Genomic DNA, 26,931 nt, shown 5'->3' with positions numbered 1-26,931 from the left:
TGTAATAAAGGGGCCGATCAAGTCGCATTGCATTAAGAATCAGTTTAATTTATGAGAAAAAGTCCAGATCGAAAGCAACTCCTAATCAATGTTATTATCTGAATAAACCTAAACAAGTTTGATCATTTCCCCCCTTTTTACACAGTGGGTTTCTGCTAACATTTCAACTCACTGAGACGGTTTAACTTGCATATGCCAATATTTAAGCATTTTACTTAATAGATTTCAGTTTTCAGGGTTAGTTCCTCCTTTATTTGTCCTTGAATGATCATCGCAACTTTTATTTGTTTTACTTGGCCGCGTGTTGCAACTTATTGCTCTGCTTTCTTTCAAATAAAATTCTTCTTCTGTCTTAGTATTAGAAAAGTAATCCATCAACCATTCAAATGCTCTAAAATCCTTCTAGTTTATGAGACATGTAAACCAAATACCAAAAGATTTGTAATGAAAAGAAAAGGTAATCTCAGGAATAGAGACAAAATACATATTAAGGAAGGATCTATTGATACAAAAAAAAAGGTGGCAAATTAACGAGTGAAAGCATAAAAAATAGTACAAACATTAATAAGGAGCCCTAAGGGAACAAAAATCACAAGTGGAATAACAGCTCCATAGGTATGCTTGCTCCCACATCCCAAAATCCCAAGCTTGATCTGAACCACATTGATCAAAGCAAGCATCAAAAACACCGACCCGCAAACAGAACCCGCAGCAGAAACCAGGTACCCGACCCGAAGCGCATTCTTGTTGATTTGGGCCAAGTCAAGAGAATAGATGGTGGGGAAATGGTGGGCAGACTTAGCAAGACGAATAGCCTGCTTAAGGCACAAAGCAATGAGGCTAGAAAAGAGGAAACAGCTGAAGGAGTAGACGTGGAAGGCGACAAGATCCTCGGCAACCTTGGGCTTCGCAAAACAGTTGGTGTCGGTGGCGAGGCTGTTGTTCAGATCGTGGGGATTCCAAGCTAGTCCGATGAACACTGCTAGTGTGAAAAGGGAGTTGACGTTGATGATGCCGTCTAGGGCTGTGATGTGGATTGTGGTGCCCAGTTTTGGGACAGCTCCCTCGCACATTTTGTCCTCGGAGTTAGTCCCAGAATCAGATCCCGACCACTGATGTCTTACTTTTGACTGACTAGGTAGTAGGTAAGTCTTGATTTTCTTTAGTTTGGATATTGAGGCAGTGAATTGAGATAATTCCTTGCTCCATTTAATTGAAAACACAGGCCCATTTACTAAAGTGTCAGCCAAACAAATTGGGCCAAGAAAGAGTAGCAGGCCTACCAGCAAAGCGTCCGCATAGCTTTTCTGAACTTTTGACAAGAGGGAAGACTCATCAAACATTAACGGAATATAAATAAAATGATGTATGTTGATAATAATAAGGAAATAGGAGGTCAATGAACCAGGAATACAATTAGCTGACAAATGTTTCACCGGCATTTTCTGTTGGAGCATTTTCGTCAAGTCTTCCGTGATTTAATGCTAGCTGTGAAAGATATTGAAAAACCCCAAAAAAAAATGCCCAAAAACAGGATACTCGCCGTTGCCGGGATCGAACCCGGGTCACCCGCGTGACAGGCGGGAATACTCTCAGAATAAAGTTCAGCCTTTGACATATCAATTACCAAAAAAAAAGACAACGTTAGCGTTCATTCACTACCTAACGTTATGACAATATTTTAAATATATACAACCCAAAGACATGGTTGAAACTTGAATGTAGTTAAACTTTGACGTTAAACTTCAAAATATTTTTAATCTAAAATTACTTAAAGATAATTGTGATTTTGAAATTTACACTGTTTCTGTTAAAAGGTTTTCAGTTTTCTAGAATAAAGCTTATTTTTCTATACTTCAACGGAAACCTTAGGAGTCCCACCGCCTTAAAACTTTTTCTTTTACTCTTAAGCAACCTTACGAGTTTTTTCGTGCTTCAAGCACATGAATATGTTTATTCACTAATTTTGTTGGCTTGTCATAATTCAGTATTATCAAAGTTTCAAGTGGTAACGCTTATGTGATGTTACTTGTTTTAATTTCTTTTTCTAAAATATTAGTGTTTTCCTAATTCAGGGTCCTATTGTTGGTAGTTTATCATTCTATCAATAGTCCTAATCCATCCTACGAGGAGAAGAATCTATGAGAAAATGAAACATTCTTTTTGTTTTGTATCTATATCAATAAAATATTAGAAAAATAAATTTATATCATGATTGGTTGTGGCAACCGCTAACAATGGTAGTTGTGAGTGCTCATGACACTATTGGTTAGCAGTGGATGATAGTAGTAATTGTGGATAGTAACTAGTAGTGATGGTAGCAGATAATAGTGGTTAACGATGTTGGTTGATGGTGAGTCTAGTGTGATGGTAGATAGTAGTGGTGGTGAAATGACCTTTTTGTAAAAATTCTTAAGTGTATAGCATCTTAATAATATTAAAACTATGGAAAAGGGCCAAAAATGCATTCTACTATGCGAAATTGAGGGCAACTACCCTCCATTAAAACTTTGGCTCTGGCCTACCCTCCTGTTAATACCTTGGGCCAAAAATGACCCTTTTTCGTTTCCCACCCGACAAAATAATTTAGGGACTTTTTATACTAATTAATGTACCAACTCCCCTCCCCCTCTCTCCAACTCGTCGCTTTTTTAAGAGAACCGACCCTATTCTTCTTATTATTCTATTAACATTTCTTTCCCTCCTTATTCAAAACCCTAGCCCCTCTTCTAAATTTCCTAATTCTGCTCAAGTGAGTATTATTTTTCCTTTAATTCGAGTAAATTTCGCAATATGTAGAGCTTAGGAGTAAGATTAAAGTCATCTTCTTTATTTATATGTCTCTTGTTCATGAAATGTCTCAATCTTCTAGTTCTTCATACGGATGTAAGAGGATGTGCCTCTGTGGAATTGTAGCTCTGCATCTCATGTCCAAGACTCCTGAGAATCCTGGAAGACATTTTTTTAGGTGTCCAAAACCTGATGTAATTGGCCGTTGTTTCATGTGAAATCTTGTGAATTTTGTGTCTAATTTTGAACATATTTATATGGATGATTTCTTCTAATGTTTATAATTTTTTTCTTGTAGAATAAGGGGTCATGTGGTTATTGGGAATGGAAAGACGATAAATTTTCATCAAGAGCTTTAGTTGTCATCAATAAATTGAAGAGGGAAAAGGAGGCTCTTGTGAGGAAAACAGATTTTCTGCAGAAAAAATCAGATGATCTTCATATTGAAATCAATATTAAAGGGAAAAGTTGTTGCCTTTGAAGGATCTTCTATTGATCATGATAGAGTAGTTGCAAAGTTGAAAGAAAAACTATTTTGGTAGTGGATTCTCATTCTTATGTTGTTGGGTTGCTTTGTTGGGATTTTCAGATTGAAACCAATGTATTAAATGCATTGTTGTTGTTCGATCGATTATAATAGGATGTTTGATGAAATGTAAAGTGTGTAATATATTTTCTTATGGAAAAAGACATTAGCAATGTTGTTTGAGCTTATAAGAAATGGGCTTAACTACTACTGTTGTGATGCATTTTCAAGTTAATGTATAATTGCAGTGCAATAAAGCTTGCTGAAAAACTATTTTGGCAGTGGATTCATATTAATGTTTGAGCCTAATGCCTTTACATAAGAGATAGCATCAATGCTAAGGTTAAGAAAAGGGACTCCAGTGATTGATTCCTCCAGAATCTCTAGTAAGACAATGTATTAAATACTTCAAAACATTGCAAACAAAATTTGGAACTAAAATGCAAATTTGCAACCGACGACGCACCTCAATCCCCACTAGTTGGTGCTGCAGTACGTTAACAACAAGCCTAAAACTTATCAAAGTAATAGGAAGTCTCACAAGTAATGAGAATACATATGAACACATGACAATTGAAAACCGCCATGATACATTGCTCTGTATGATCACAATATTCAGTTACTACTGTTATTAAAACTGAAAATGCAAGCAAGAAAGACCAATAGACATTGAACAGCGATATAGAGTAGTGTTATTTGGTATCTGGAATCTTAGATCAACAACTGTTTCATAAGTTGTGAGCTGATTACAGAAGCAATTGCTAAGCAATAGTAGTCTCAACTTCATAACAGCACATGAGGGGGGAGGGGGGGCAAGCTCAGAAATAAATTAAAATCAATAGCCTCCCTTTATGTCCATTGCATAAACTAATCTTCAAATCCCTCCTCATTAATTTATTCATCAGTTGGCACTCCTTTTCCCTTTCTGTCTATCATCTTAAAGTTCTTCTTTCTTCCTTCATCCTATAGTTGTTTGAGTGTCATTGCTGCCTTACCTTTCCAAGTAGTCTTAGTTGGTGAGTAAAGCAAGTCCGATGATATTGCCACCCCATTAGTATCTTCAGTAAATGCAATTCTTATTGACCTAGTTGGTGGCTTTGCCTTTGTCATTTTCTCTTTCAGTCTTGCCATTGTCTCAGAAATAATCTTTGGCCTAAGTGGTGGGTCTTCGTCAGTACCAACTTCAGGACCATAAGGCTGCGATTGTTGTGTTACAGCTTGAGTTGAATAAACTAATTGTTGTGTTCCAGATTCAGCTGGATAAACTGACGATTGTGTCCCAACTTCAGTTTGAAATTCTGCTTCTTCTTCTTTTTTTCATGTGTGCCACCTGAAACTAGTACAGTTGAAGTTAATGTTTGTCCATAACTTTTCCTTTACCTCGAGCTTGAACCTTCTCTATGAGTAGTGTCCTATCATCAAAAGAAAACAGACATTAATTTAGTTGAGTCTCAAAATAAAAAAGGAATGATTAGAAAATAAATGCTTACATTATAACAAGCCCTTGCATTATGGTCAGCTTCACCATATTTTCTGTAGTGCATGGTAGCTCCCTTCCTATAAACACTCCATTCACCCTTCTTTTTTCCTGCTTCATCTGGTACTCAATTCCTCTTAACTTTGGGTATGCCTACAGTTTTCACAACTTCTGGTGGCTCCATAGCTTGTGCAGGATTGATCTTCCAGAATTTAACCTCCCTAACAGACTGTATTTTGCTCTTGTAGCTCATCAGGCATGCCTCTTTACTATGGTATCCGTGTATTTGTGTTACTGGATCAACCTTAGATACAAGCAAAGCAAAATAAAATACATTAAAAATTAAACAATTGCATCAGTAACAAAAAAGGTTTCAACTCAAGACAATATACCTTATCATACTGCAAAGCCTTGATAGCATGGGGGCATGGGATCCTAGATAAGTCCCAAAGCCTACAGGTGCATCTTTTGTCTTAAGATTAAATGTGTGTCTATCATCTCCCTCACTGATTTCATAGCCAAATTCACCATTGAAGTGTATATGGCAACCATGAGCTATTTCTCTGTAAGAATTGTATAGCTTTATTCAAGTTGGATTGAATTGTCCATTCCAACTCCTAGCTTTGGCTTCATTATCAACCAACATCTTCATAACCTTCAACCTTATCTCCTCCATCTTGCCTCCAAAATTCATGCATTAAATGATTCGGTGAAATTATTGTCAACCATGACATTTACTAAGTGTCAAAATAAGCTTTACACCAAGTTTGAGGTGAATATTTCAGCAAGTCTTTAGCAGCTTCTTCATTATTATCACCCAATTTTCTCAATTTATCCTTGAAGTCTTCTTCATATGTGGATTGTGGCCCATGCACACCACAATATAAGCTTGTTTACCTGTCTACTCTTCCATTTTTTATACCAATTTACTTCAATATGTCTTGCACAAAATCTGTTCCTAGCTTCAGGAACCACATCGTTCTTGGCATCAATTAATCCCTGTAAATTCATAAAGCAACAGTTATGAAAAAATTGAAATTGACAGAAAAACAACTGAAAGTAAAAAAAATTAAAATTACTTACTTTTTCCATGTCAGAAATGAATGTCCCTCCATCTCCATCTTTAAGATCCAAGGAATGCTTCAAAAGCTCCAAAAACCAACTCCAAGTTCTGCTTGTTTCTTTGTCTACCATTTCCCATGCTATGGGGAAAAATTCATAGAGTCTTTCCCTATAGCTACTAACAACTGCTTTTATATCTTCTCTTCTGAAAAGTACAATCTAAACCAATTAGTGGTCTCAAACCACTTTTTCAGCCATCCTTTATTGCTTTTGAAAAAATGTACATCCTCAAGAACTTCCTTTTGCCTTGTTCAAGAGCATCATTTGATATGTTGATATCTACATCACTTCCCGGATTAGAATTTCTAATTTCAATGCCATATGCTTCAAGTTTCTTGTAGTCATCAAAGAAACTATCTTCAAGCTTCTCAAGAGCAAACCTCTTAGCTCTTTTCACCATGGTCTTAGACACATTTAGGTTATAACTAGTCTCCAACTCCCCTCTCATATCTTTTACCTTGTATTGAGGATTATATTGAACCCTACTCTTAAATATATGTGCTAATATTTTGGCACCTGCCATTAGGGTTTTAAACACAGAGCCACAAGTGTGATTAGAATTTAAGGTTTTGATTCTAAAGGTGCCACTCCTGCCATCTTTTGATATGAAACAGATAAAGTGGCATTCATCTTGGCACTTATATCTGGCCCTAGTAGTATCACCTTTTTTTACCATCAAGCCTTTACGATTAGCTATTGCATAGAAGTTTATCACATTTCTGACCTCAGTTATATCCTTAAATGTTTGACCCTTCTATAATTCCTTATAGTTCTCCAATTTATAGCTCATATCCTTCCTTCTTTCTTGGCCCAAAAGTCTCAAGTACTTCAGAATTATAATCAGATGAAATTGAATCATTAGACTCACAATCACTTATGTTACTTTCTTGGTTAGAAGCTACATCGACATTTACAATGTATGTTTCAGTGTGGTATTTGATATTTTGAGCAAAAATCCTCAAATCTAAATCATCTACAGCAAAGAAATTTATAACTCTAAACTCTGCAAGATCCTCATACCATCATTATTTGTTACCAAGTAATATCTTCCAGAAGGTCCAGTTACTAAAAGTTGTTTGATTTTTGTAAACCCTAAGTTCTTTGTAAACTCATCACAAACAATAGTAAATCGAACACCACCAGATTCATAACCAGACAAAACATGCAACAGATTCTAATTATATACGTAGAAGTTCAGGTGAATTACCCAATTACCCCATAGTGAAAAATCAGGTCAACTTTCTCAATCATCTTCAATAGCTTTCACATGCAAAGGAACAGAAAAAAGGGACAAAAGATGGACCACATCAATAACTACACAACAACAACTAAAAGACAAGAAACTTGCTATCGGGACCATAAAATATACCAATAAAGACATAAAAAAACTAAACTTTAGGTATAAAACCAAGTTTTAAATCATTTCCTCTTACAACAACACCAAAAAGAAAATATTTCTTTAAACAGAAAAGGGCTAACAAACCCTAACTCCACAATAAAAAATTATAACATTGATTAATAGCATACCTTGATTTTTCAGATTTCACTACCAAAAACTTGATTTATGTTCCACTTTCGTCCGCAAAGCCCTCACAAACGAAGCCCTAGAACGAGTAGCCTAGAGAAATCGTACAATATTCTGAGAGTTATGAGATAAACATGAGGACTGATTGTGGTTAAAAGAATTGTGTTGGTTCGGGTTAGCTTAAATTATAATGGTCATGTTAAAAAGTAATTTAAAATATTAATTTAAAAGTCAAATAGTCAAATCTTATTAATTAATAATATAATTACCTCTAACGTATCCCTAAATTATTTTCTGTTGGGTGGGGAACGAAAAAGGGGCATTTTTGGCCCAAGATATTAACGGGGGGGTAGGCTAGAGCCAAAGTTTTAAGGGGAAAAGATAGGAGTACCTATAAAAGTGAAATTATTTACCCTGCCCTACTCATTAAAGAATTCTACCCACTAAATAATTACAATCTCCTACCCATTTAATAAATAAACGGGAATATCAAAATAACTACCCCACGCTTAATGCCCTACCTGTAAAAATGCAAAAACTGCTCAAAATTTCAGAAAATCAGCGCACAAAATTGAGATTTCCACCGACATTCCCTAATTTGAAGATCACTAAGTGTGAAAAAATAGATCGAAGATGTTGATTCACATCTTCTTTTTGGATTTTGATTTCGCTGTTGTTTTCAGATTTTGATTTCGCTGTTGTTTTGATTTTGATTTCGGAGCTAAACTTCTGAATTTTAGCTGAAAATTCTAATCTAGGTTTGGAGATTTGGAGATCTAGAGGTTTGATTTCGAAAAATCTGTTGCAGCTATATACTGTTGAAATTTCGAACACTTTTGATTTCGAACACTTTTGATTTCGAACACTGTTGAAATTTGCATTGTTGAGATTTAAGACATAAAAGTGATTATAACTTCAGAATCATGGAAAATATTCCAATTCTGCTGCAGCATAGTGGAGAATGGGATGATAACAATAATTTCATAAATTTTCATGTTGATGCAATTCTAATAAAGACCTCTTGGAAATTTGAACAACTTCTCAAAGAAATTGCAAAGCAACTGCAAAAGGACAGTAAAACAATAGTTATTCAGTATGCTATTGCTCAAGGATATCCACCAATTACAATTTGCAGCGATATGAGTGTTAGTGTTTACATGGAATTGAAAAAATCAAGTGCAGGGATGACAATACTTCCCCTGTGTGTGTCGTTTGCTAAAAACACTATAACTGCAAGCACCTCCAGTTTCGATGTTGCTCCAATTTCATTTGAAATTGCACAATTTGAAAGCACTGATATGATTACTACGTTTGATGTGCAAGAAGGAGATGACGCCATTTTAGAACTTGATGATGCAAACATCATAACTGATCAATTTCATCAAAATGTTGAAAAAGGACAAATTTATGAAGACAAGAACCTGCTGGCTCTCGTTATGAAACAGTATGCTGTTAGAGAAAAATGTCAATATCGGGTTCATAAATCATGCCCAAGAAGGTCCGTCTGCATGTTTTCAAGTAAAAAACTATGTTATACCTATATAGTATATAAGTATGCTAAATCAGTATACTATACGAGTATTGAATTGTATTGGTTTGTATGTGTTTTTTATCAGTGATATTGGTATAGTATATAAGTATGCTATATCAGTATACTATGTGAGTATATAACTGTATTGGTTTGTCTTTGTTATTATCAGTAAAACATAATACCAATATAGTATATATGTATGCTAAATCAGTATACTATGTGAGTATAGAATTGTGTTGCTTTGTCTATATTTTTTATCAGCAAAATATGATACTGATACAGTATATAAGTATACCAACAGAGTATACCATGTGAGTATATAATTGTACGGATTTTTGTGTGTGTTTTTTATCAATAAAATATAATACATAACTGTATTTGTATTATAAATAGGTATATCCTTGAATGCGTGGATGAAAGATGCACTTGGAGACTTAAAGCATCAAGCCTGCGAGCATCAAATCTTTTCAAAGTGACGGATTTCAATTCTGTCCACAGTTGTTTAACTGATAAGAGATTTTGTTCACAAAAGCAAGTTGTCTCAGCTTTTATTGCAGCTGTGGTACAAGATAAACTTGTTGACCCGAAAATCATATATACACCAACAGATATCCAGAGAGACATCCAAAAAGCATATGGTATGGACTTAAGCTACATGTAAGCATGGAGATCAAAAGAAAAAGCAATGCAATTATTGAGACGATCACCAAGTGAATCATACAAGAAAATGCCAACATATCTTTATATGTTAGAGTACGCTAACCCAGGATTAGTGACACGACTACACACTAAAGGAGATGGGAGCTTCTTGTATGCATTCATAGCTATATATGCATTGATTAGAGGATGGGTCTATTGTAGGCCAACAGTTGTAGTTGATGGAAGTTTTTTAAAGTCAACATATAGAGGGACCATACTCACGACTTCCACGCAAGACGCAAAGGGTAAGAATACAATCCAATTATATTCAGTTAAAGAAACAAAAAATATTTTCAAATATTATATGATACCAGTATGGTATACAAGTATACCAACAGAGTATATAGTTGTTTTGCTACACACCTGCGCGTACCTATAACTATACTACTATATGAAATGCTAAATTAATATTTTGTGTACAATCCAATTACATTCAGTTAAAGAAACAAAAAACATTTTCAAATATTATATGATACCAGTATGGTATACAAGTATACCAACAGAGTATATAGTTGTTTTGCTACACACCTGCGCGTACCTATAACTATACTACTATATGAAATACTAAATTAATATTTTGTGTACAATCCAATTACATTCAGTTAAAGAAACAAAAAATATTTTCAAATATTATATGATACCAGTATGGTATACAAGTATACCAACAAAGTATATAGTTATTTTGCTACACACCTGCACCTACCTATGACTATACTACTATATGAAATGCTAAATTAATATTTTGTGTACAATCCAATTACATTCAGTTAAAGAAACAAAAAATATTTTCAAATATTATATGATACCAGTATGGTATACAAGTATACCAACAGAGTATATAGTTGTTTTGCTACACACCTGCACGTACCTATGACTATACTACTATATGAAATACTAAATTAATATTTTGTGTACAATCCAATTACATTCAGTTAAAGAAACAAAAAATATTTGCAAATATTATATGATACTAGTATGGTATACAAGTATACCAACAACGTATATAGTTGTTTTGCTACACACCTGCACCTACCTATGACTATACTACTATATGAAATGCTAAATTAATATAGTGTGTTGTAATTGATAGTTTGTTCTTTGGGTTTACAGGACAAATTCTACCCCTTGCATATGCAATTGTTGATTCAGAAAATGATGCATCATAGGAATGGTTCTTCGTGCAATTCAGAGAAACCTATGGACAAAGAGAGGGAATGTGCATTGTATCAGACATGCATGATGCTATATGGAAAGCAACTTCAATTGTCTATCCAGAAGTCCCTCATTGTGCATGTATGTTCCATCTGTGGAACAACATAAAGACAAACTTCAGGAAGAGCCAAAAACAAATCAAAGAAGTATATTTTGCGTTAGCAAGAGCATACATTGTTGAAGAATTCAACAGGCATATGGCAGAGTTAGAAGCTATTGATAGTAGAGTGAAAACATACCTGATGGATATTGGATATGATAAATGGTCCCGGGCGCATTCCAAGGCAAATAGAACCATGACCATGACATCGAATATTGCGGAATCAGTAAATGCAGCAAACAAGCACGCAAGAGACCTCCCAGTTGTGAATTTGCTTGACTTTATGACAACATTGATTCAAAAATGAAATTACACCAATCGGAAGGATTCAGTGGAATCATTTATGAAGATTGGTGCAAAGTATGAACAAATATTGACAGATAATACTATCTTATCACAAACGATGACGGTATGCATTTTCAAAATCATAAAAACACTGCATGTACTGTATTTTTACTTTTTTACCTTAGTGATTTCACTAAACAACTTAATATTGTTATTTAAGAAATATTATTACTTCATATAGCTAATGACTTTTCTTAATTAAAATTATACTAGGTGTTGCCATCAACTGAATTCTTACATTTAGTAATTGATGGCCAAACAAGAAATGTGGTGCGCCTACATGAAAGAAACTGCACTTGTGGGAGGTTTCAGCTAGAGGATATTCCATGTCCACATGCAATGGCAGTTATACAAAAATTCCATATGGATTCATACAAGTATTGCTCGGATTACTACAACATAGACTACTTGCTGAAAACATATGAGATACCAGTAAATCCATTGCCTGATGAAACAACGTGGCAAATTCCAGAAGATGTCTCTTCGCAGGTGGTACTGCCACCAAAAGGAAAAATCAAACCAGGAAGACCTAAAAAGAAGAGAGGCATAGGAGGCTGGGAAGGAAATACAGTTACATGTGCACTATGCGGGAGAAAAGGACACAACCGGAGAACATGCCGAAATATTCCAAAGAGAGATTGATATAATGCTTCAATGTTTTTATAGAACTCATATATTGTAGAATCATAGCATTTGAATTGCAAAAAAATAAAATACATTTCTTGCACTAGACATATATTTGGTATGATGATTCTTTGAGAAATTACTTTTTGGCAACAAATTTATATGGCTACTTGTATTTTCAATAAGAATCTATTTATTTTCTATTTTAGTATATAAAGTGGGATGCATTCTAGTTGCTGCAGGAAAAAAGATGCTAAAATATAAATGTGATACCCAAGTGGTATATATGTATACCTTATTGGTATATCTGTATATCTTATTAGTATCAAAATATGTGCAGAAATAGAAGTGGTGCTGCAAATGCAACATTTGTACATACTTTATTAACAAAATGGGCACGCTTTGCAGCTCATGTCTGTATTGAAGTATAACAAATTGGAAGCCATTCAGGCAGTTATTGTACATCATCAGGTACATTAATACAAGGTGATACCCAAATGTTATATTTGTATACCTCGCTGGTATATAATGGTATTGCACTAATATGGCTAAAACAAAATATGCGCAGAAATACAAATGGTGCACCAGATACAACGTGATACCCAAAATGCGCACGCTTTGGAACTCATGTCAGTACTTACATCTAGTTGCCGAAGGAAGAAAGGTGAGTCAAATACAACGTGATACCCAAATGGTATATCAGTATACCTGATTGGTATATAGTTCTACTACACTAATACACCATCTATGATAAAACTACAGATGAACATTAAAGCTTAGACCATCATCACATTCGAAAGCAGATCATTTAACTTCTCTCACAACTACTTTGTATGTTGTTGGAAGTGTTCGCTTCATCTGCCCCTAATTTTCACTTGCAGAATCCATTAAACCTTACCCTATGGCAAAGGAATGGACCTCGGCATCCTAATAAACCAACAACTTTATGGAAGAACCCTAAGAAAAGCCTAATAAAACAAGCTGAAATCAGAAACAAAATCAGCAAATTTTCAGCATCAAGAGACATAACTAAACTGATAACCCCCATGTACTTGAAGAAATCTATACCATATATTCTGAACCAGAATAATTAAATATGACAAAAGAAACATTAGCAGCTGGAAATATTTTATAAAGGCACAAGTTTCCTACAGTCTTGAATCAGCAGAAGGTCATTTACTACTAATAATACCATACTTCACTAAAAACTAATAAAATCCTGCAAAATTTTCATGATACGATTAACTAAAACCAAAAAGAGACCTATACTACTTCTTGCGTTTCTTTCCACGAGTCTTTTTAGGTGCTACTGGAGCCTCAGATTCACTTGATTCGCCATGCAACTACTTGTTCCTCCCATAGTGCCACAACAGTATACCAAACCTAGCTCGAAGATCATCCACATCAAAATTGGCAACAGGGATTGGAAGATCTTCAATAATATACTCAGCAAAGCAAGCAACATATACTCCACAATCTCTGAAATAAAACAAATAAATAGACTATAAAAATCAATTAGAAGTGAAAATGTTAATATGAATGAGGAAAACAAAGTAAAAAAAAGTAACTATTCTTACGAATTTTGCTGTGTTGGCAGATTTGTAATCAGTTCAATCTCAAAAGGATCAGTCAACTTCTTTCCCATGTGCAGACCATTTTCTACTACAATGTTACTTCTTTGGTTATAAAATTCAATACTAACTAGAAATAGGGGGATCAACACAACATAAGCCTCTGCCACTTTTTGAATAGCTTTTTTGTGCTTTTGACTACGTAGCGAGTCATATACGTAAAAACATCTCTTGTGGAATGACACACACCCCAATATCCAATGCCAAATTTCTGCCAAATTAATTGGAAAAATGACATGATCAACCTGGTGCCATGGAGTGTTGCAATGCATCCTAAATCCTTTCATGTACTCCATGATATCGTCTGATCTATCAATCAAATGATCTTGTTTCCCACCTTTTACAAATTCTGTGAAAACCCTTTGAATGATATTATTAAAAAGAGTATCTGTAGTTGTGACTTTGATTGGCATATTAATTCCATATTTCGCCTTCTTCCTAAGATAGTAGAATATAATATTCAAGTGCTGCAAAAAAGAGAGGAAGAAAACATGACTACCACTAACAATATGAATGAACTACTACAACAAGAAAAATAAAAAAGCAGTACACATACTGAACTAGAGAGCAGCCTGCCAGAATAGTTTAAGGTATGGAAAAACGTCTTATCATCAATCTGTTCAACTTCAAAGTCAAAACAAGGCTCTAGCTTTTGATCACCAGGTAAATACACTTCCCTATTTCATATAAAAGAAGATATGGATAAGAAATATAACAACAAACATTAAGAAAAAATGAAAACAAAAGTACATGGAAACGAATACGCACTCTCCCAATTGCATGTTTTCTTCAACAAAGTTTGAGAATGCAGTCGTAAGCTTAAAATCAATAATCTCTGAAATGTCATTTACAAATGGAAATCTTCCTTTGATAACCTTCGAGGATCCCCCAACTGCACTAATACCAGATTGCCAGTCATTCCTATACGGCGACTGTTTTACAGCTGTGGGGCGCCTTCTCCGTGCGAAAACTGCAGGAGTAGTTTCAATGTCTGTTTGTATCTGGACAATACTTCTTGATACCGACTGATCAGGTTTAGACTTATTTATAGCACGAGTTGTCAGTTCATTTCCATATTGATTTACATTACGTCTCCCTCCATGTGTAATGGCAGTAATTAGATCAAGTTGAGAATCAGTATATTCAAAATCAGAATCCAAGTGAAGATCACCCCCGTGTCGACATGAAGCTTAAATTAGAAAATGCTAGTGAATAAATAAATATACAAAGTTAAGAAATTTAGAAAAAAAGAATGAAAAGTTATATATAGAAGACATTACCAGAAGGTAAATTCACATTACTGCCACCAACATCCACTTGACCAACACCATCAACCCGACATGCAGAACACATAAAAGCATTATCAGCATCACTACTTAAATAAAAATTTAAAAACTATCAAGAACTTATCATTTACATACTAACTACAGAATTAGTAACATCAACATCGTACCCTGTGGAGCAGTATTAGACTCAATAACAACATCTGCTCGTGTCTGTACAGGGATTCCCGATAGCAGCGGAGCAGGACCCGACTTTTTAACATTATGAGATGACTGCTTATATGTTGCTTGTTGTGTAATGGCGGTGATTTGATCAATTGCAGATGCAGACAGTTTAAAGTTAGAATCTAAGCCAAAATCATCATTAACTACACCATTACTTGCTGTGACGTTCTTCACATTGACACCAGTGGCACCTCCATCTTGACCAACCCCACCAAAACCAGATACTAAACATATAAAAGTATAAGCAAGAGTACTATTTTCAAAAAACAACAGCAAAAAAAAATCAATCAAATCTGTGATTTACATACTAGAAGGCGCTTTGGGCGTGCTATCTCCAAAAACTACAGGATCATTCCCAACGTGGCCACTTTCAAACTGGTCATAATCATTATGCATCTCACGAAAGTCAGGATCATTATCCTGTTGCTTATGCTGAAAATGAGAAACTAACAATTTTAGTATTATGTATATTACAAGAATACTATGTGCACTAAAAGTAAAGAATGAAATAGTATCCTATAAGCATATATTGCATCTTTGAACAATATACTATAGCCTTATATTATATAAAAGATCAATACCGCTGAATTTCCCTCTGGTTTCATTGACTGCCTACCAATAGCTGCAAGCACCTCCTCAAACTTGGTATCTACAAAAAGCTTCAAAGCTTGTAACTCCTTCATTACCTCAACATTGGTAGGTTGAGAATCACCTCCAGTACTTTCATGTATACTTTGTGTCTTTGGTAATTGAGTGCCAAAAACCTGAAAGCTATCGGGCTGACTGTCAGTGCACTCAACTTCAATTTCAAAGTTTAGACCACGCACATCAAATAGTTGCTTCTCATCATCAGTTGGGATGATGTTTTTAGCTGCAATTATTAAGCACACTAGTTAGAAATAGAAATGATAACAAAGTATGGAAAGATAAAAGATCCCTATTACCATATGATACCAATATAGTATACATGTATACCAACAGAGTATATCACTGAACTGGGATATAGTATACATGATACCAATATAGTATACATGTATACCAACAGAGTATATCACTGAACTGGGATATTGCTACAACTGTGACTAAACTACTGTACCAAAACATTAAGAGAGGCAATAAAACTATGAGAAAATTACCTGCTCGCGTTGCAAGCTACACATTTGCAAACAACTCGCTCATTCGGTATTTGACCCATGACTACCCAATTCAAAATTCGTGGAAGTTTGTTTCCAAGATGATCAGCAAAGTGACCATCCAAACTTGGGCAACATTCATATAACCTTTGTTTTGAGTTGAGAAAGTAAGAAGTTGTTCACAAAATAAAGAACTGCTATCTTCAACGCATCATCATCTGTTTCCCATTTCTTCTTCTTAAAATAGTTTGCTAGTTGGGCCAATGTCACGGATGCAGTCCCAAAATATTTTGAAATCAACCTATTCTCTGCTATGATCTCTATACTTGTATCACCCTTACATTTCAACCCAGTAACAAGTGCAAATTCACCCAAGCCAAAGCGCAACCTAGAATCATTCACTACAAACTGTATCTCATTTTTCACCTCATGATGTACTTCTCAAATAAGCAAATAGTGCATAACCCGAATCTGCACAATAACTGTTGGCAGATCAAAAAAATAGCCAAAGCATGTTTTCTTAAACAGTCGAAGTTGCCTCTTTGATAAATTCGCTTTCAATTGATGAATAACATGGCAGTTGGTATCCCAATCAACCTTTGGTTTATAATCTAAGTCCATAGGCACAAGGAAATCCCAACACTGCAAAACATGTTTATATAAAATAATTTCAGAAATAGAATTCACTTAAAATGCAACTAAACCAACTAAAAATATTACAACTACCATACGATACCAACACGACATATAACTATACCAGCAGGGTATACAATTCTACTGACTAATTTCTGGCAACTACAAATTTTACTTATAAGGAAATAAAAGGAAAATAGTGTGAGAACAATTTGCAGCAATACTAAGTGACCATCAATGCATAAACTTACTTTAAGTTGTTTCATTTGAAGATGCATATTCAATATTACTAGGGAGGGAAAGCCAAAAGAAACTTAGCTATTAAATCTACAGTATCCGGAAACTATTCTATCAAATACATATTTTAGAGGATAGTAGCAAAATACTTTTCATCTTGCATATTCTTGAGATTATTAAGGAAGTAAAAGAATAGCATAAACTCACATCAAATTGCACTACAAGATAGCTAATATTCGACAAGGAACTTATGCTACAATACCAGTGTTTCTCGCCCATTGACCCCATCCACACAATGCCACCTATAAAGAAAAGCTCATTCTGCACTCCTAACTTACACGGTCCCATTCCTTCCATGCTTCTCTCCACCACTGTCAACTGGCTAAATACTAAATCATGTACAAAACCATCTAATGCAAAGCTGAAAATCAGAAATCACACAGAGCAGCTCTGGCTTCAATAAATATGGTTGACTACAACAGCTATTGAATCAGTGACCCTTTTTAAACCTCAAGCAGAACATTAATTTAATCTGTCTATATTGATTCAAAAACATTGAGAAACTAATAGCAAAGACAAATATGCCATCCAAAATTAACAAGCTCATTATTGAAAATTAACTGGTCTGTACAATATACTAGAAAAGATCACTCAATTCCTTCACGCTCAAACACAATGTATACAAAATGATATCTTTTACCGCTTCTAAGCAGAATGATAGGCCTAAATTTTGCTAATATCACAGAAACATACACATAGAACAGCTCAAATGAACTTCACCCAAAAACTCAAAATTCGCTGGTACTTGATTTTCTCTTAGTTAATCATCTAGTGATGGATTTTGACAGCTATAAACACTATTACGTCGCACTGAACATTGATGAAACGAATAGCTGGAATAAATAGATAAATAAAAATTGTAATAAATTTACAACAGTTCTCTTAAATGTACAGAATGAACTTGAAGAAATAGAATTCACTTAAAGTTAACACAACTGACTATAACTATAATATAATACAAAAGCATAACAGGAAATCAAAAAATAACAATGTACTATACATTAAAAATCTCAAAGATCATAATTGTAAGAAAATTACCTTCTTGGGTGCGATACCAATTTTTTTTCTTCTTTAACTGAGAGTCATTGCTACAATCAACATCTACTGGTTGAGTCTCTGTTTTAGGCACGGATTCACGTCGGCTTCCCCCTAACTCAGAATCCTCAACAACTTTACCTTTTCCCTTATCAGTCACAGGAACACCTCCTATAACTGGTTCGGAATTTGTGTCGGGTAATGACAGGTAGGGAGTTTCATCGACTGACGAAGCATTAATATTGTTGCCTTTTCCACCCTCTAATTCTACATTTTCAGTTGTGTTTTCAACATGACTACTACTAGGGTTACGACTAAATAGAGACTGAGAATCAGGAAATAAGGAAAAACTAGGAACAGCCATGGCTGAGGTAACGAATTCAGCAGCTACTTGTGTTGAAGAATGATATTGTCCACGGCGCCACCATCTACGCGCACAATGCTTCCGACCCATAGAGAAAACAACAACCCATAGACATTGATTCACAAAAGTACAAAGGAAAACACAAAAATCCTATGATTTTGAAAACCCACTTTCACTAAAATGTACTTTCAGAAGCAAAAATTTCACCCAAAGCAAAAATGTCACCCAAAAATAGGTACTAGACGAAGAGATAGAACGGAATCGGAAAAAAAAATTAAAAACTCGAATGTGGGTGAATTTTGCGTTCTCATCGGTTGGCTATAGAGATTTGGAAACTGTACTCTAGTCTACTTGTTAACTGTTAAAGAACGAAGAAAAGCGTGGGAAGCTTGTGCCGGGTAAAATAGGTGGGATGGATCGAAGATAAGGAGAGATGGGTAGATTGGGCCGCGTGAAATATGGGGGCCGAGTAAATAAATTGGGCCGACTGGGTAGGCAGGGTAAATAGTTTGGGCATGGGTATTAAAAGGTAAATAGTTTGGGCTTAATAGGTATAAAGTGAGATTTTCACAAGTTTTAACGGAGGATAGATGCCCTCAATTTCGGATAGTAGAGGGGTATTTTTGGTCCTTTTTCGTTAAAATTATAGATTTTAATTATTCAAATCTATTCAAACTTATTAATTGGTTATAAAAAAATACTTAACGATTGAAAATTAATAATTAAGATTCAAACTTAAAAATTTACTAAATGACTAAGAGCTAAACGATTAGTTGTAAACAAATGAGGCCAAGGAGGAAATTTAGGAGTTGGGTCTTGGCCTTTAAAATGCTACTGCCAGTTTTTTAAGGCTGCTGGGGTGACCAAGCTGCCGTAGGTAGGAACCGTTACTACGTTGGCAAAAGTTTCTTGCCATAGTACTTCGTTATTAGGACATGTTAACAAAATATAGTCATACTCATGGATTACCTCCAGTAAATTAGTATCCAGTACTTGTCAATGTATTGTTAGATGAAAGCAATGTGTCCAATGAGTGAGTCTGCCAATTTTTTGCTGTGAATTTTTGATGAAAATGGTCAAATGCATATCTAGTCAACTGTGGCCATTTGGTCTAGTGGTGTGATTCTCGCTTAGGGTGCGAGAGGTCCCGAGTTCAATTTTCGGAATGCCCCTTCACCCTCTGTTGTACAAGTTTTTTTTAACACGGGTAATTATAATGGGATGTTTCTAATTACTCTTATTTGTTTTCAACTCCATGCCAATATCAAGGCTCATCTCTCTCTCTCTCTCTCTCTCTCTCTATATATATATATATATATATATATATATATATATATATATATATATATATATAAAGCTTTTCAACTCCATCCCAAAAGAACATGCCAATATCAAGGCTCATCTCTCTCTCTCTCTATATAAATATATATATATATAAAGCTAGGAATAGAAAATATAATGTGGCACATCTTATTGCTCAAGGAAGTGGTTTATCTTTTTTCTCCTTTTTTTGGTTTTTTTAAATCCAAATTCTCTTATCCAGGTAGACATATTATATTTTACCTATTATCATTGAAAGGAATATGAAACTGATGCCTTTGTTAATCTCATTTATTACATCGCATCATTATTTCTCAATGAATAGCATACATCAGTTACAAAGAACTTCTCACCTATTGGTTTTCCTCAATTAAATAAATTTCCATGGCTTCATCTGTCTCTACATAATAATCCAATAATGGTTGCTACCTTTGCAAGTTGTAACCTTTCAGTTTCATATTTATGGAGAAAAAAGAACTACTACAATCTCCTATAGTGAATAGAGACTTATCTACAAATATAGACTCCCTTCCTGTCATAAAACACAACTTCCAGGCAATGATTTTTTTGGCCAGGTTTGTATTCTTTTATCCTCAGTTCCTAACTAACTTTACAGGTTTTTTCAAAATTTCCGGCATTACATTATTTATGACATATTCTTAGATTTTTGTTTTACTGCATGTCGTAGTATTTTGGGATGCTATAATTTTGGAAAATTTAGAGAATTTTGTCACTATCCTCTATTTAATGTATACAGTGTATCTCTTTTTACTTGTGTTCTGCCTTTATATTTTGCTTGACTGTCTTTCGTTTTATTTTTTCCTTTTCGGATTTTGTTCATTTATTTACTTATATGGCGAAATTAGTTTATTGGGTTTGCAAGACTGTTCCTGAATATGCATATATGCCTTTTTTTTAGTGTAGTAAAATTGTTGATAAGAACAAAGTTCCCTCTTGTAATCATTTTATTTTATTTGTATTCCTTCTATGATCTTTAGTTTGGAATCAAGTGGGTTCTAAACTACATAGAAATTAAAGTTTGATGAATCGGTTTATGTAGTCAATATGTATGTTCGTCATTTAGCTTAAAAATGTCTATTTGCTGAAAGAAATACTATTCAACTACTTTATGGACTAACTTTTTTCTTATGAAGCTGAAGATGAATGGAGTCAACACAACATTAAGAGGCTCATTGTACATCTCTTTGGGTTAACCGAAGAATTTCTTCTATTGTGCTGCAAAAGAATGTGGTAGTACAGGAAATTTATAAGTTTTTTATTACTCTAGGTTCTAATTTGGAGAAATATATTTTTGTAAAGATTGGAGAAACACATAAACATTACACTTATGTAAGATGATGTGTCACTTCTTTTAGGCCAAGGATATTGGATTTATCTTTTTTCTCCTTTTTTGCCTTTTTCTCTACTTTTTTATTATTTTATTGTAAGAATAAATGTTATGGTTCGTTCCCATTCCCTTATTTATGGTCTTTACACAAAGTAATTAACTCCCGTATAAATTTATTGCATATAAATTACTATATTAATTATTATTAGTTATTGTATATTCTAATGGAGAATTGAAAAGCCACCATCAATCTTCAAGTTCATTTTGTTTTCTCTTCTCCATCGCTCTTCATGTTCTTTCGAGTTGTTGCACACAATCTAAAATGCTACCCAAGCCTCTGCAGTTTGAAGATATTGGGTTGGCTGATTAAGTCCTTGCATTATCTCTAATTCGGATGATAAATTTGTCATTTCTCAATATGAGTTTGTCTTCTTTTATTACATGTGAAAGATGCCTTTTTTGTCCTTCGTATTATTTTTTGTTGTTTAGATTCTCTGTTCACCAACAAATTCGGACAATTTTAATAGCGTCATAGTTAATGTGTATATGCACCGCTAGCCCCTAAAACTTTTGCTTCTTCATATAGCAAGCGTATTTGATCAATTTTTCTACACAAACTTTAAATTGGTTTCGTAGTAGCATTGATACTTGCATTACTTTTAAGTTGTGTTACTGATATATTTATTGTTTCCTATGTATTTTCCTAAAATTCTACGCCATGATTCATTTTATGTGAGAACATTACTATTTAGGAAGTCTACAAGGTTGATCTTTTGACTATATTCTTCTTAGATATTTTATAAGTATTTTGAATTATAAATTATTATGACTTATAATATTTTTTTGATGTAATTTTAAAATATGTAAATTTTACTTTTAAAAACTTGAATAATTTGTATCTAATTTCACGATCAATATTAAGAAATTTTGCTAAGCAACAACAGGAAAGAGGAGAAAAAATAGAGTTTAGTGGAGAAAAATGACATAGGGAGAAAAAAGGTAGGAAAGAAAAAATAATAGAGGAAAGAGAAGTAATGCAGCTGACTTTTATGGAATATGAGATTATTTATAGAATTAAAACTTGAGAGGAAGATTAAGGATAAAAAAAGAAGTGAAGAAAAAGAACCTGAAAGAAAGTATTTGAAAAATAATAAATGATGGGGGAAAATTACATAACGAAAATGCAACTCAATTGATGAACATCGCAACTTGGATTGGCACTTATTTAATTTATTTATTTATTGTTTCTTTTCTTTACATTTTTTTTTAGTTTTTCTTTAATTTGAGAAGAGAATTTTAGGAAAGCTGAAGTCTCACTATCTGATGAAATTAAATGAAATCAAATACTCCTATATTTATGTATCCAAAATACAATTTAAATAAGAAAATAGTGTATTAAAAACCAAGTAAACACCCGTTATATAAGTTTCTGTTTGAAAAGTACTATAATAAAAGTTGCAATTATTTATGCTCTAATTCTAACGAAAATAATTATAGTATTTGTTATCTCATGAAAATAACTAAATTTCATATCTCTATATACAAAAAACTTAACATATTCTATTTCGACTAAAGTCATAATTAGATTTAGTGATCCTTTCAATAATCGCGCGAAGCGCGTTCAATTTCACTAGTTATAGATCTTTTTTGTTTTCATCTTCTAATCTACACGAGCAATTTTCTTCTCTTATATATTTGTTTGTCCATGTTCTCAGTTTGACACATACAGTCTTGAGATTCCAGATTTGAGGTAAAATTCCTGTTTGTGTAATTGTATGTTGTATATTACAAATTGTCTTCCCTAAAACAATTATAACTATTTCTTGTGCAAGAAGCAGGAATACAAATTTCTAACGGTTAATACAAGTTAATTATGATTGCGTGCTTCTCCTGATCTATAACTTAAAAAGGAGAAAAAGAACAAACAAACAAACAAACAAACAGAGTGCTGCAGGTCACACAATGACGGGGCGTGTAAACAAATGATCTCCACTATTATGTAAAAAACAGAGCGTAATTAGTGAAATACAAGAAAGTCCAACAGAAAACTATGTATCAGCTGTCAATCATCTTTTCCTTTTTTCTCTATCATTCTCAAAACTAATTAATTTTAGTTCCACAGATCAGCGGTCTATTGATCGTAGACAATTTCCAGCTTGGAGGGAAGATGGATCCTTGCATAGGTCTGGACCTTCACTGTTGTTTCTTGCCACCTCAGAACTCCTGTTAGAAATAGAAGCAAATGCCTCCAAAGGATTTCCACAATTTTTTGTCTTTGCTTCACAGCCAAGATAATTTGACAAGATTCTCTTCACTCCAAAGCCACGTCGAGCCAGCTTATTATTATTTGAACTGAGAAATGGAGTTCTCTCCCCTCTTGCAGGGCTTATCAGAGGCAAAGGTGAAAAGTTTGGTGTCGCAGAAGCTGTTCTATATGGGGTGCCTGAGACAGGCACTGAATATGGGATGGACACCTTTTTGTGGGCAATTACACTGACCGTAGGAACAGATGACAGCTTATCAGATTGCCTAGTTAAGTCGTCTACATATAGTAGATCATCAATCCGCGCCACAATATTGAATGCCAGACTCTCAAGGACTCTTGAGTAGCTCTCTAGAATAGACTTCCCTACATCCTGAAAAGATTTAAGAAAATATGGTCACTAAATTGTATGATAAAATAGATAGCGAAAGCACCTTTTTCAGAAGTAACAAACCTTGTTGTATTGAATCTTGCTGGCATCTAAGGTGGTCTGGCTTAGGCCAGGGACTCGCTGCTTCAGGCGAAGCAGGAGATTTTCGGCTCTCTCAGCAAGCGACTCTCTCTTGTCTCCATCAACCACTAGATCCCTTACCATCTCCCAAGATGATTTTGCTGTAGAACGATTTGGATTAGTTGGAGGTCTAGGATGATGTCTTTTGCGCCACACATAGATTGAAGCCTCCACGCGGTTTGCTATCTCTAAAGCAACATGTTCAGTTGAAAGATCAAGGCAATCTAGCAAGCACTCCGAAGAGAAATGCTCTGAAGTGATGTAGCGGTAGATGACATCCCCTAGACACGCTCTTCCATTCTGAAGACAAGAAAATAGTCAAAGTCTAGTTGAAATGTCAAGAATAACATAACCATGGACAGACACAAAGTGGAGGCAGACAACACTAAATAAATAGTTCAACAGAAACAGGTTACCACGGAGTTAGCAATTCAAAAAAGATCAAACTGGTGTTCACACCTAGAACTCTAGTAAATGTAATGGACACGTTTAAAAGAATTTCTTGGTGTATTCCCGTAGTATGGAGGAGCATGAGCAGCATTGATCAAGAGAGAGTTGATATTCTTTCAGCGGTTTACCTTTGGAAGAGCATCCAAATATGATTCAGGAACTTCCATCTCAGCTAATGTAATGCTATTTATTGACATGGCAGCTTTCAGAATTTGATTAGCACATTCACGTTTGTGATTTAACTGCTTCCTTGTGTTTTCAAGTAGACCGCCATGAGGCACCCTCGGGACAGGGAGCCACCACTTGTCTTCTTGGCGCTGGATAGCTTTCCGAAAAGAGGCTGAACCATCATCCTCTGCTGCTATTATCCCTTGATCCACATACCAAAACTCCGTATTGGTGAAACTATCTAATATTTCCTGCAAAAAATAGCAAATGGATCATGTAAGGATCTCTTCCCTAAACGCAGTAACTGCGACAAATAGGACGAACAGCTTCTTACAATGAGCATGTTGTCAAGTTTCCGAAGAGCTGGAAGATTAATAAAAAGGTCCGCTCTTGGTCTACTGGTCATAACCTGGAAATTGAACAAGAAATTAAAGGTGAAATTTCATGTTGGAAGGAAATATTGAAAAAAACAAAGCTAATTAACGACACTTGTATACAATGAGATCTCCAGCTTCCTAATGCCAGCTACATAAATAGCACATTAACAAGAAAGTATCACACTTCAACTAGCTAGAAGGCTAAACTCAAATGTCCCAAGCAGGTTGCAAATATACTTGAAAACACTTGATAAAAATACAATAAGTCCATGTGAATGTGATTCGGTTTCTTACAGCAATTTCTTAAACCTAAAATGCAGACTCAAAGAATAAGTACCTCAAGCTTAGTTCCATCAGGAAAAGTTTGCCAAGATGGTATTAATTCAACAATGTAATCGCTAACAGCGACAAGCCACTCCATCTCTCTCCGCCACATTGATTTCTTTTCCAGAGGCAGCGGTTCGAGTCTCCACAATTGTCCAAATATAGTAGCTACACAAGAAAATTTTGTGAAATTAGAAGATCACAAGTCAAAAGCAGAAAATTGTGACCGCTCTTACAAAATAGCAAAAATACACTTACCACATAGGTTGGTTATGGAATTTGAAATGGCCAATGATGTGCAAACTCCTTTCCCACTACCAGACATGTCTTCACCAAGCAACAATTTTGAAAATCTCTCTTTCATCATCTCCACTTCTGTTCAATTCCAGAATACTTTAGAAAGATTGCTAATTGAAAGTGAAAATTGACCAACCGAACCGCCAAATAACGTTCAAATTTGAATATGCAAAAGCACATTGTCTCCATTTAGTAGAACATATATTGTCTTATTATGTGGTAAAAGAAAAAAGTTTAATTCACTATAAAAAAAAATGGAAAGGCATAAAAGAAAAGAATCTCCTCTTTTTTATTTCAAAAAAGCTGTAATCAATCAAGTGAAAGGGGTCATTTTTAACCATAAAATTTAAATTTTGTGTATCAAAGGAAAAAACCAAACCTGAAATTTTTGAATCAAGCTCATTGAAGGCGGAATTATGCACATCTCGAGCTGCATCTTTAGGGGAAGATTTGGTCATTTGGGCCTTGAGAATAGGCCAACCCAAAGGAGCCGGTGAAGAACAACAGTCCTTTCCGACCTTGCTCTCATCAGAACTGGATCTACTCGAACTCGTACTACTACTACTACTCCCCTTCGACAACGAGTCGCTCAATGACTCTGACCCACTTAAACCGTTTTGTTTTTTGCTTTTCTCAGCTATACTTTCCATCTCAGCTCGAAAATTTTGAAATTCAAAATGGTGAAACTATTACTACTCTTTACAAGGCAACACTTGAATGGATTCATCAAATGCCATCAAGAAAAACAATCTCAAATTTCAAAGCTTTCTGATAGAAAACAAAATCTGAGATCCTTTAACGTTTGGTTCTTGGATGGGATTGTATAGACAAGAAACAGGGTACTGAAGAAGAGTTTGAAAACTGGTGCCTCTGATTTTATTCTCTGTTATTTATATATAAATGTGGGTCTGCAATTTCTTATTTCAAATTTTAAGGTAACTGTCAAATGGCCAGTCGCCAACGTCTCTCTCTCCCTGACCAATGACCCCACCCCCCCCCCCCCAAAATATTATTATTATTAAAATAATAGGGGTATTACAGCCATAGGGGTGACGGATATGTCAATATTTCTAGCTAAGTTTACATTTCTACCTTAATGGGAATTAGGAAATTATTCCATTACCCAAAAAACAAAAATCATGGAAAAGTGCTTTACAGTAAGTTTACATTTCTACCTTAATAAGAATGGGGAAATTATTAATTACATTACCCCAAAAAAAAAAAAAAAAATCATGGAAACTGCGATAGTTTACATTTTTGCCTTATTAGGGAATTATCAAATTAATTAGTTGAAAGTCCAGGAAGCTGTTTGAGGAAATTA

General features: G+C 34.6%; 3 protein-coding genes across 3 annotated transcripts; all 3 read right to left on the bottom strand.

Moving 5' to 3' along the window:
• Positions 1–419: 419 nt before the first annotated feature.
• Positions 420–1,583, bottom strand: LOC104245906 (uncharacterized). Its single transcript, XM_009801608.2, has one exon. It carries the CDS (start codon positions 1,455–1,457, stop codon positions 528–530), a length of 930 nt encoding a protein of 309 aa, XP_009799910.2. The 5' UTR covers positions 1,458–1,583; the 3' UTR covers positions 420–527.
• An 11,576-nt stretch (positions 1,584–13,159) lies between these two features.
• On the bottom strand, positions 13,160–18,642 carry LOC138887421 (uncharacterized). The gene is made up of 15 exons (XM_070169174.1): positions 18,192–18,642; positions 17,356–17,503; positions 16,955–17,018; positions 16,762–16,865; positions 16,371–16,611; positions 16,070–16,085; positions 15,672–15,961; positions 15,399–15,522; positions 15,029–15,314; positions 14,863–14,954; positions 14,351–14,771; positions 14,139–14,259; positions 13,529–14,049; positions 13,330–13,430; positions 13,160–13,170 (listed from the first exon to the last, which is right to left on the bottom strand). The coding sequence occupies exons 1-15, from the start codon at positions 18,640–18,642 to the stop codon at positions 13,160–13,162; spliced, it is 2,991 nt and encodes a 996-aa protein (XP_070025275.1).
• A 4,573-nt stretch (positions 18,643–23,215) lies between these two features.
• LOC104234219 (rop guanine nucleotide exchange factor 5) lies at positions 23,216–26,486 on the bottom strand. Its single transcript, XM_009787754.2, has 7 exons — positions 25,990–26,486; positions 25,572–25,688; positions 25,327–25,481; positions 24,947–25,021; positions 24,573–24,863; positions 23,938–24,294; positions 23,216–23,856 (listed from the first exon to the last, which is right to left on the bottom strand). The coding sequence occupies exons 1-7, from the start codon at positions 26,258–26,260 to the stop codon at positions 23,344–23,346; spliced, it is 1,779 nt and encodes a 592-aa protein (XP_009786056.1). The 5' UTR covers positions 26,261–26,486; the 3' UTR covers positions 23,216–23,343.
• Between the last annotated feature and the right edge of the window lie 445 nt (positions 26,487–26,931).

The sequence above is a fragment of the Nicotiana sylvestris genome, chromosome 3 (assembly GCF_000393655.2).
Source record: "Nicotiana sylvestris chromosome 3, ASM39365v2, whole genome shotgun sequence".
Lineage (NCBI taxonomy): Eukaryota > Viridiplantae > Streptophyta > Magnoliopsida > Solanales > Solanaceae > Nicotiana > Nicotiana sylvestris.
Note: the sequence above shows the minus strand (reverse complement) of the source record. Positions and strands in the feature narration are given on the sequence as shown.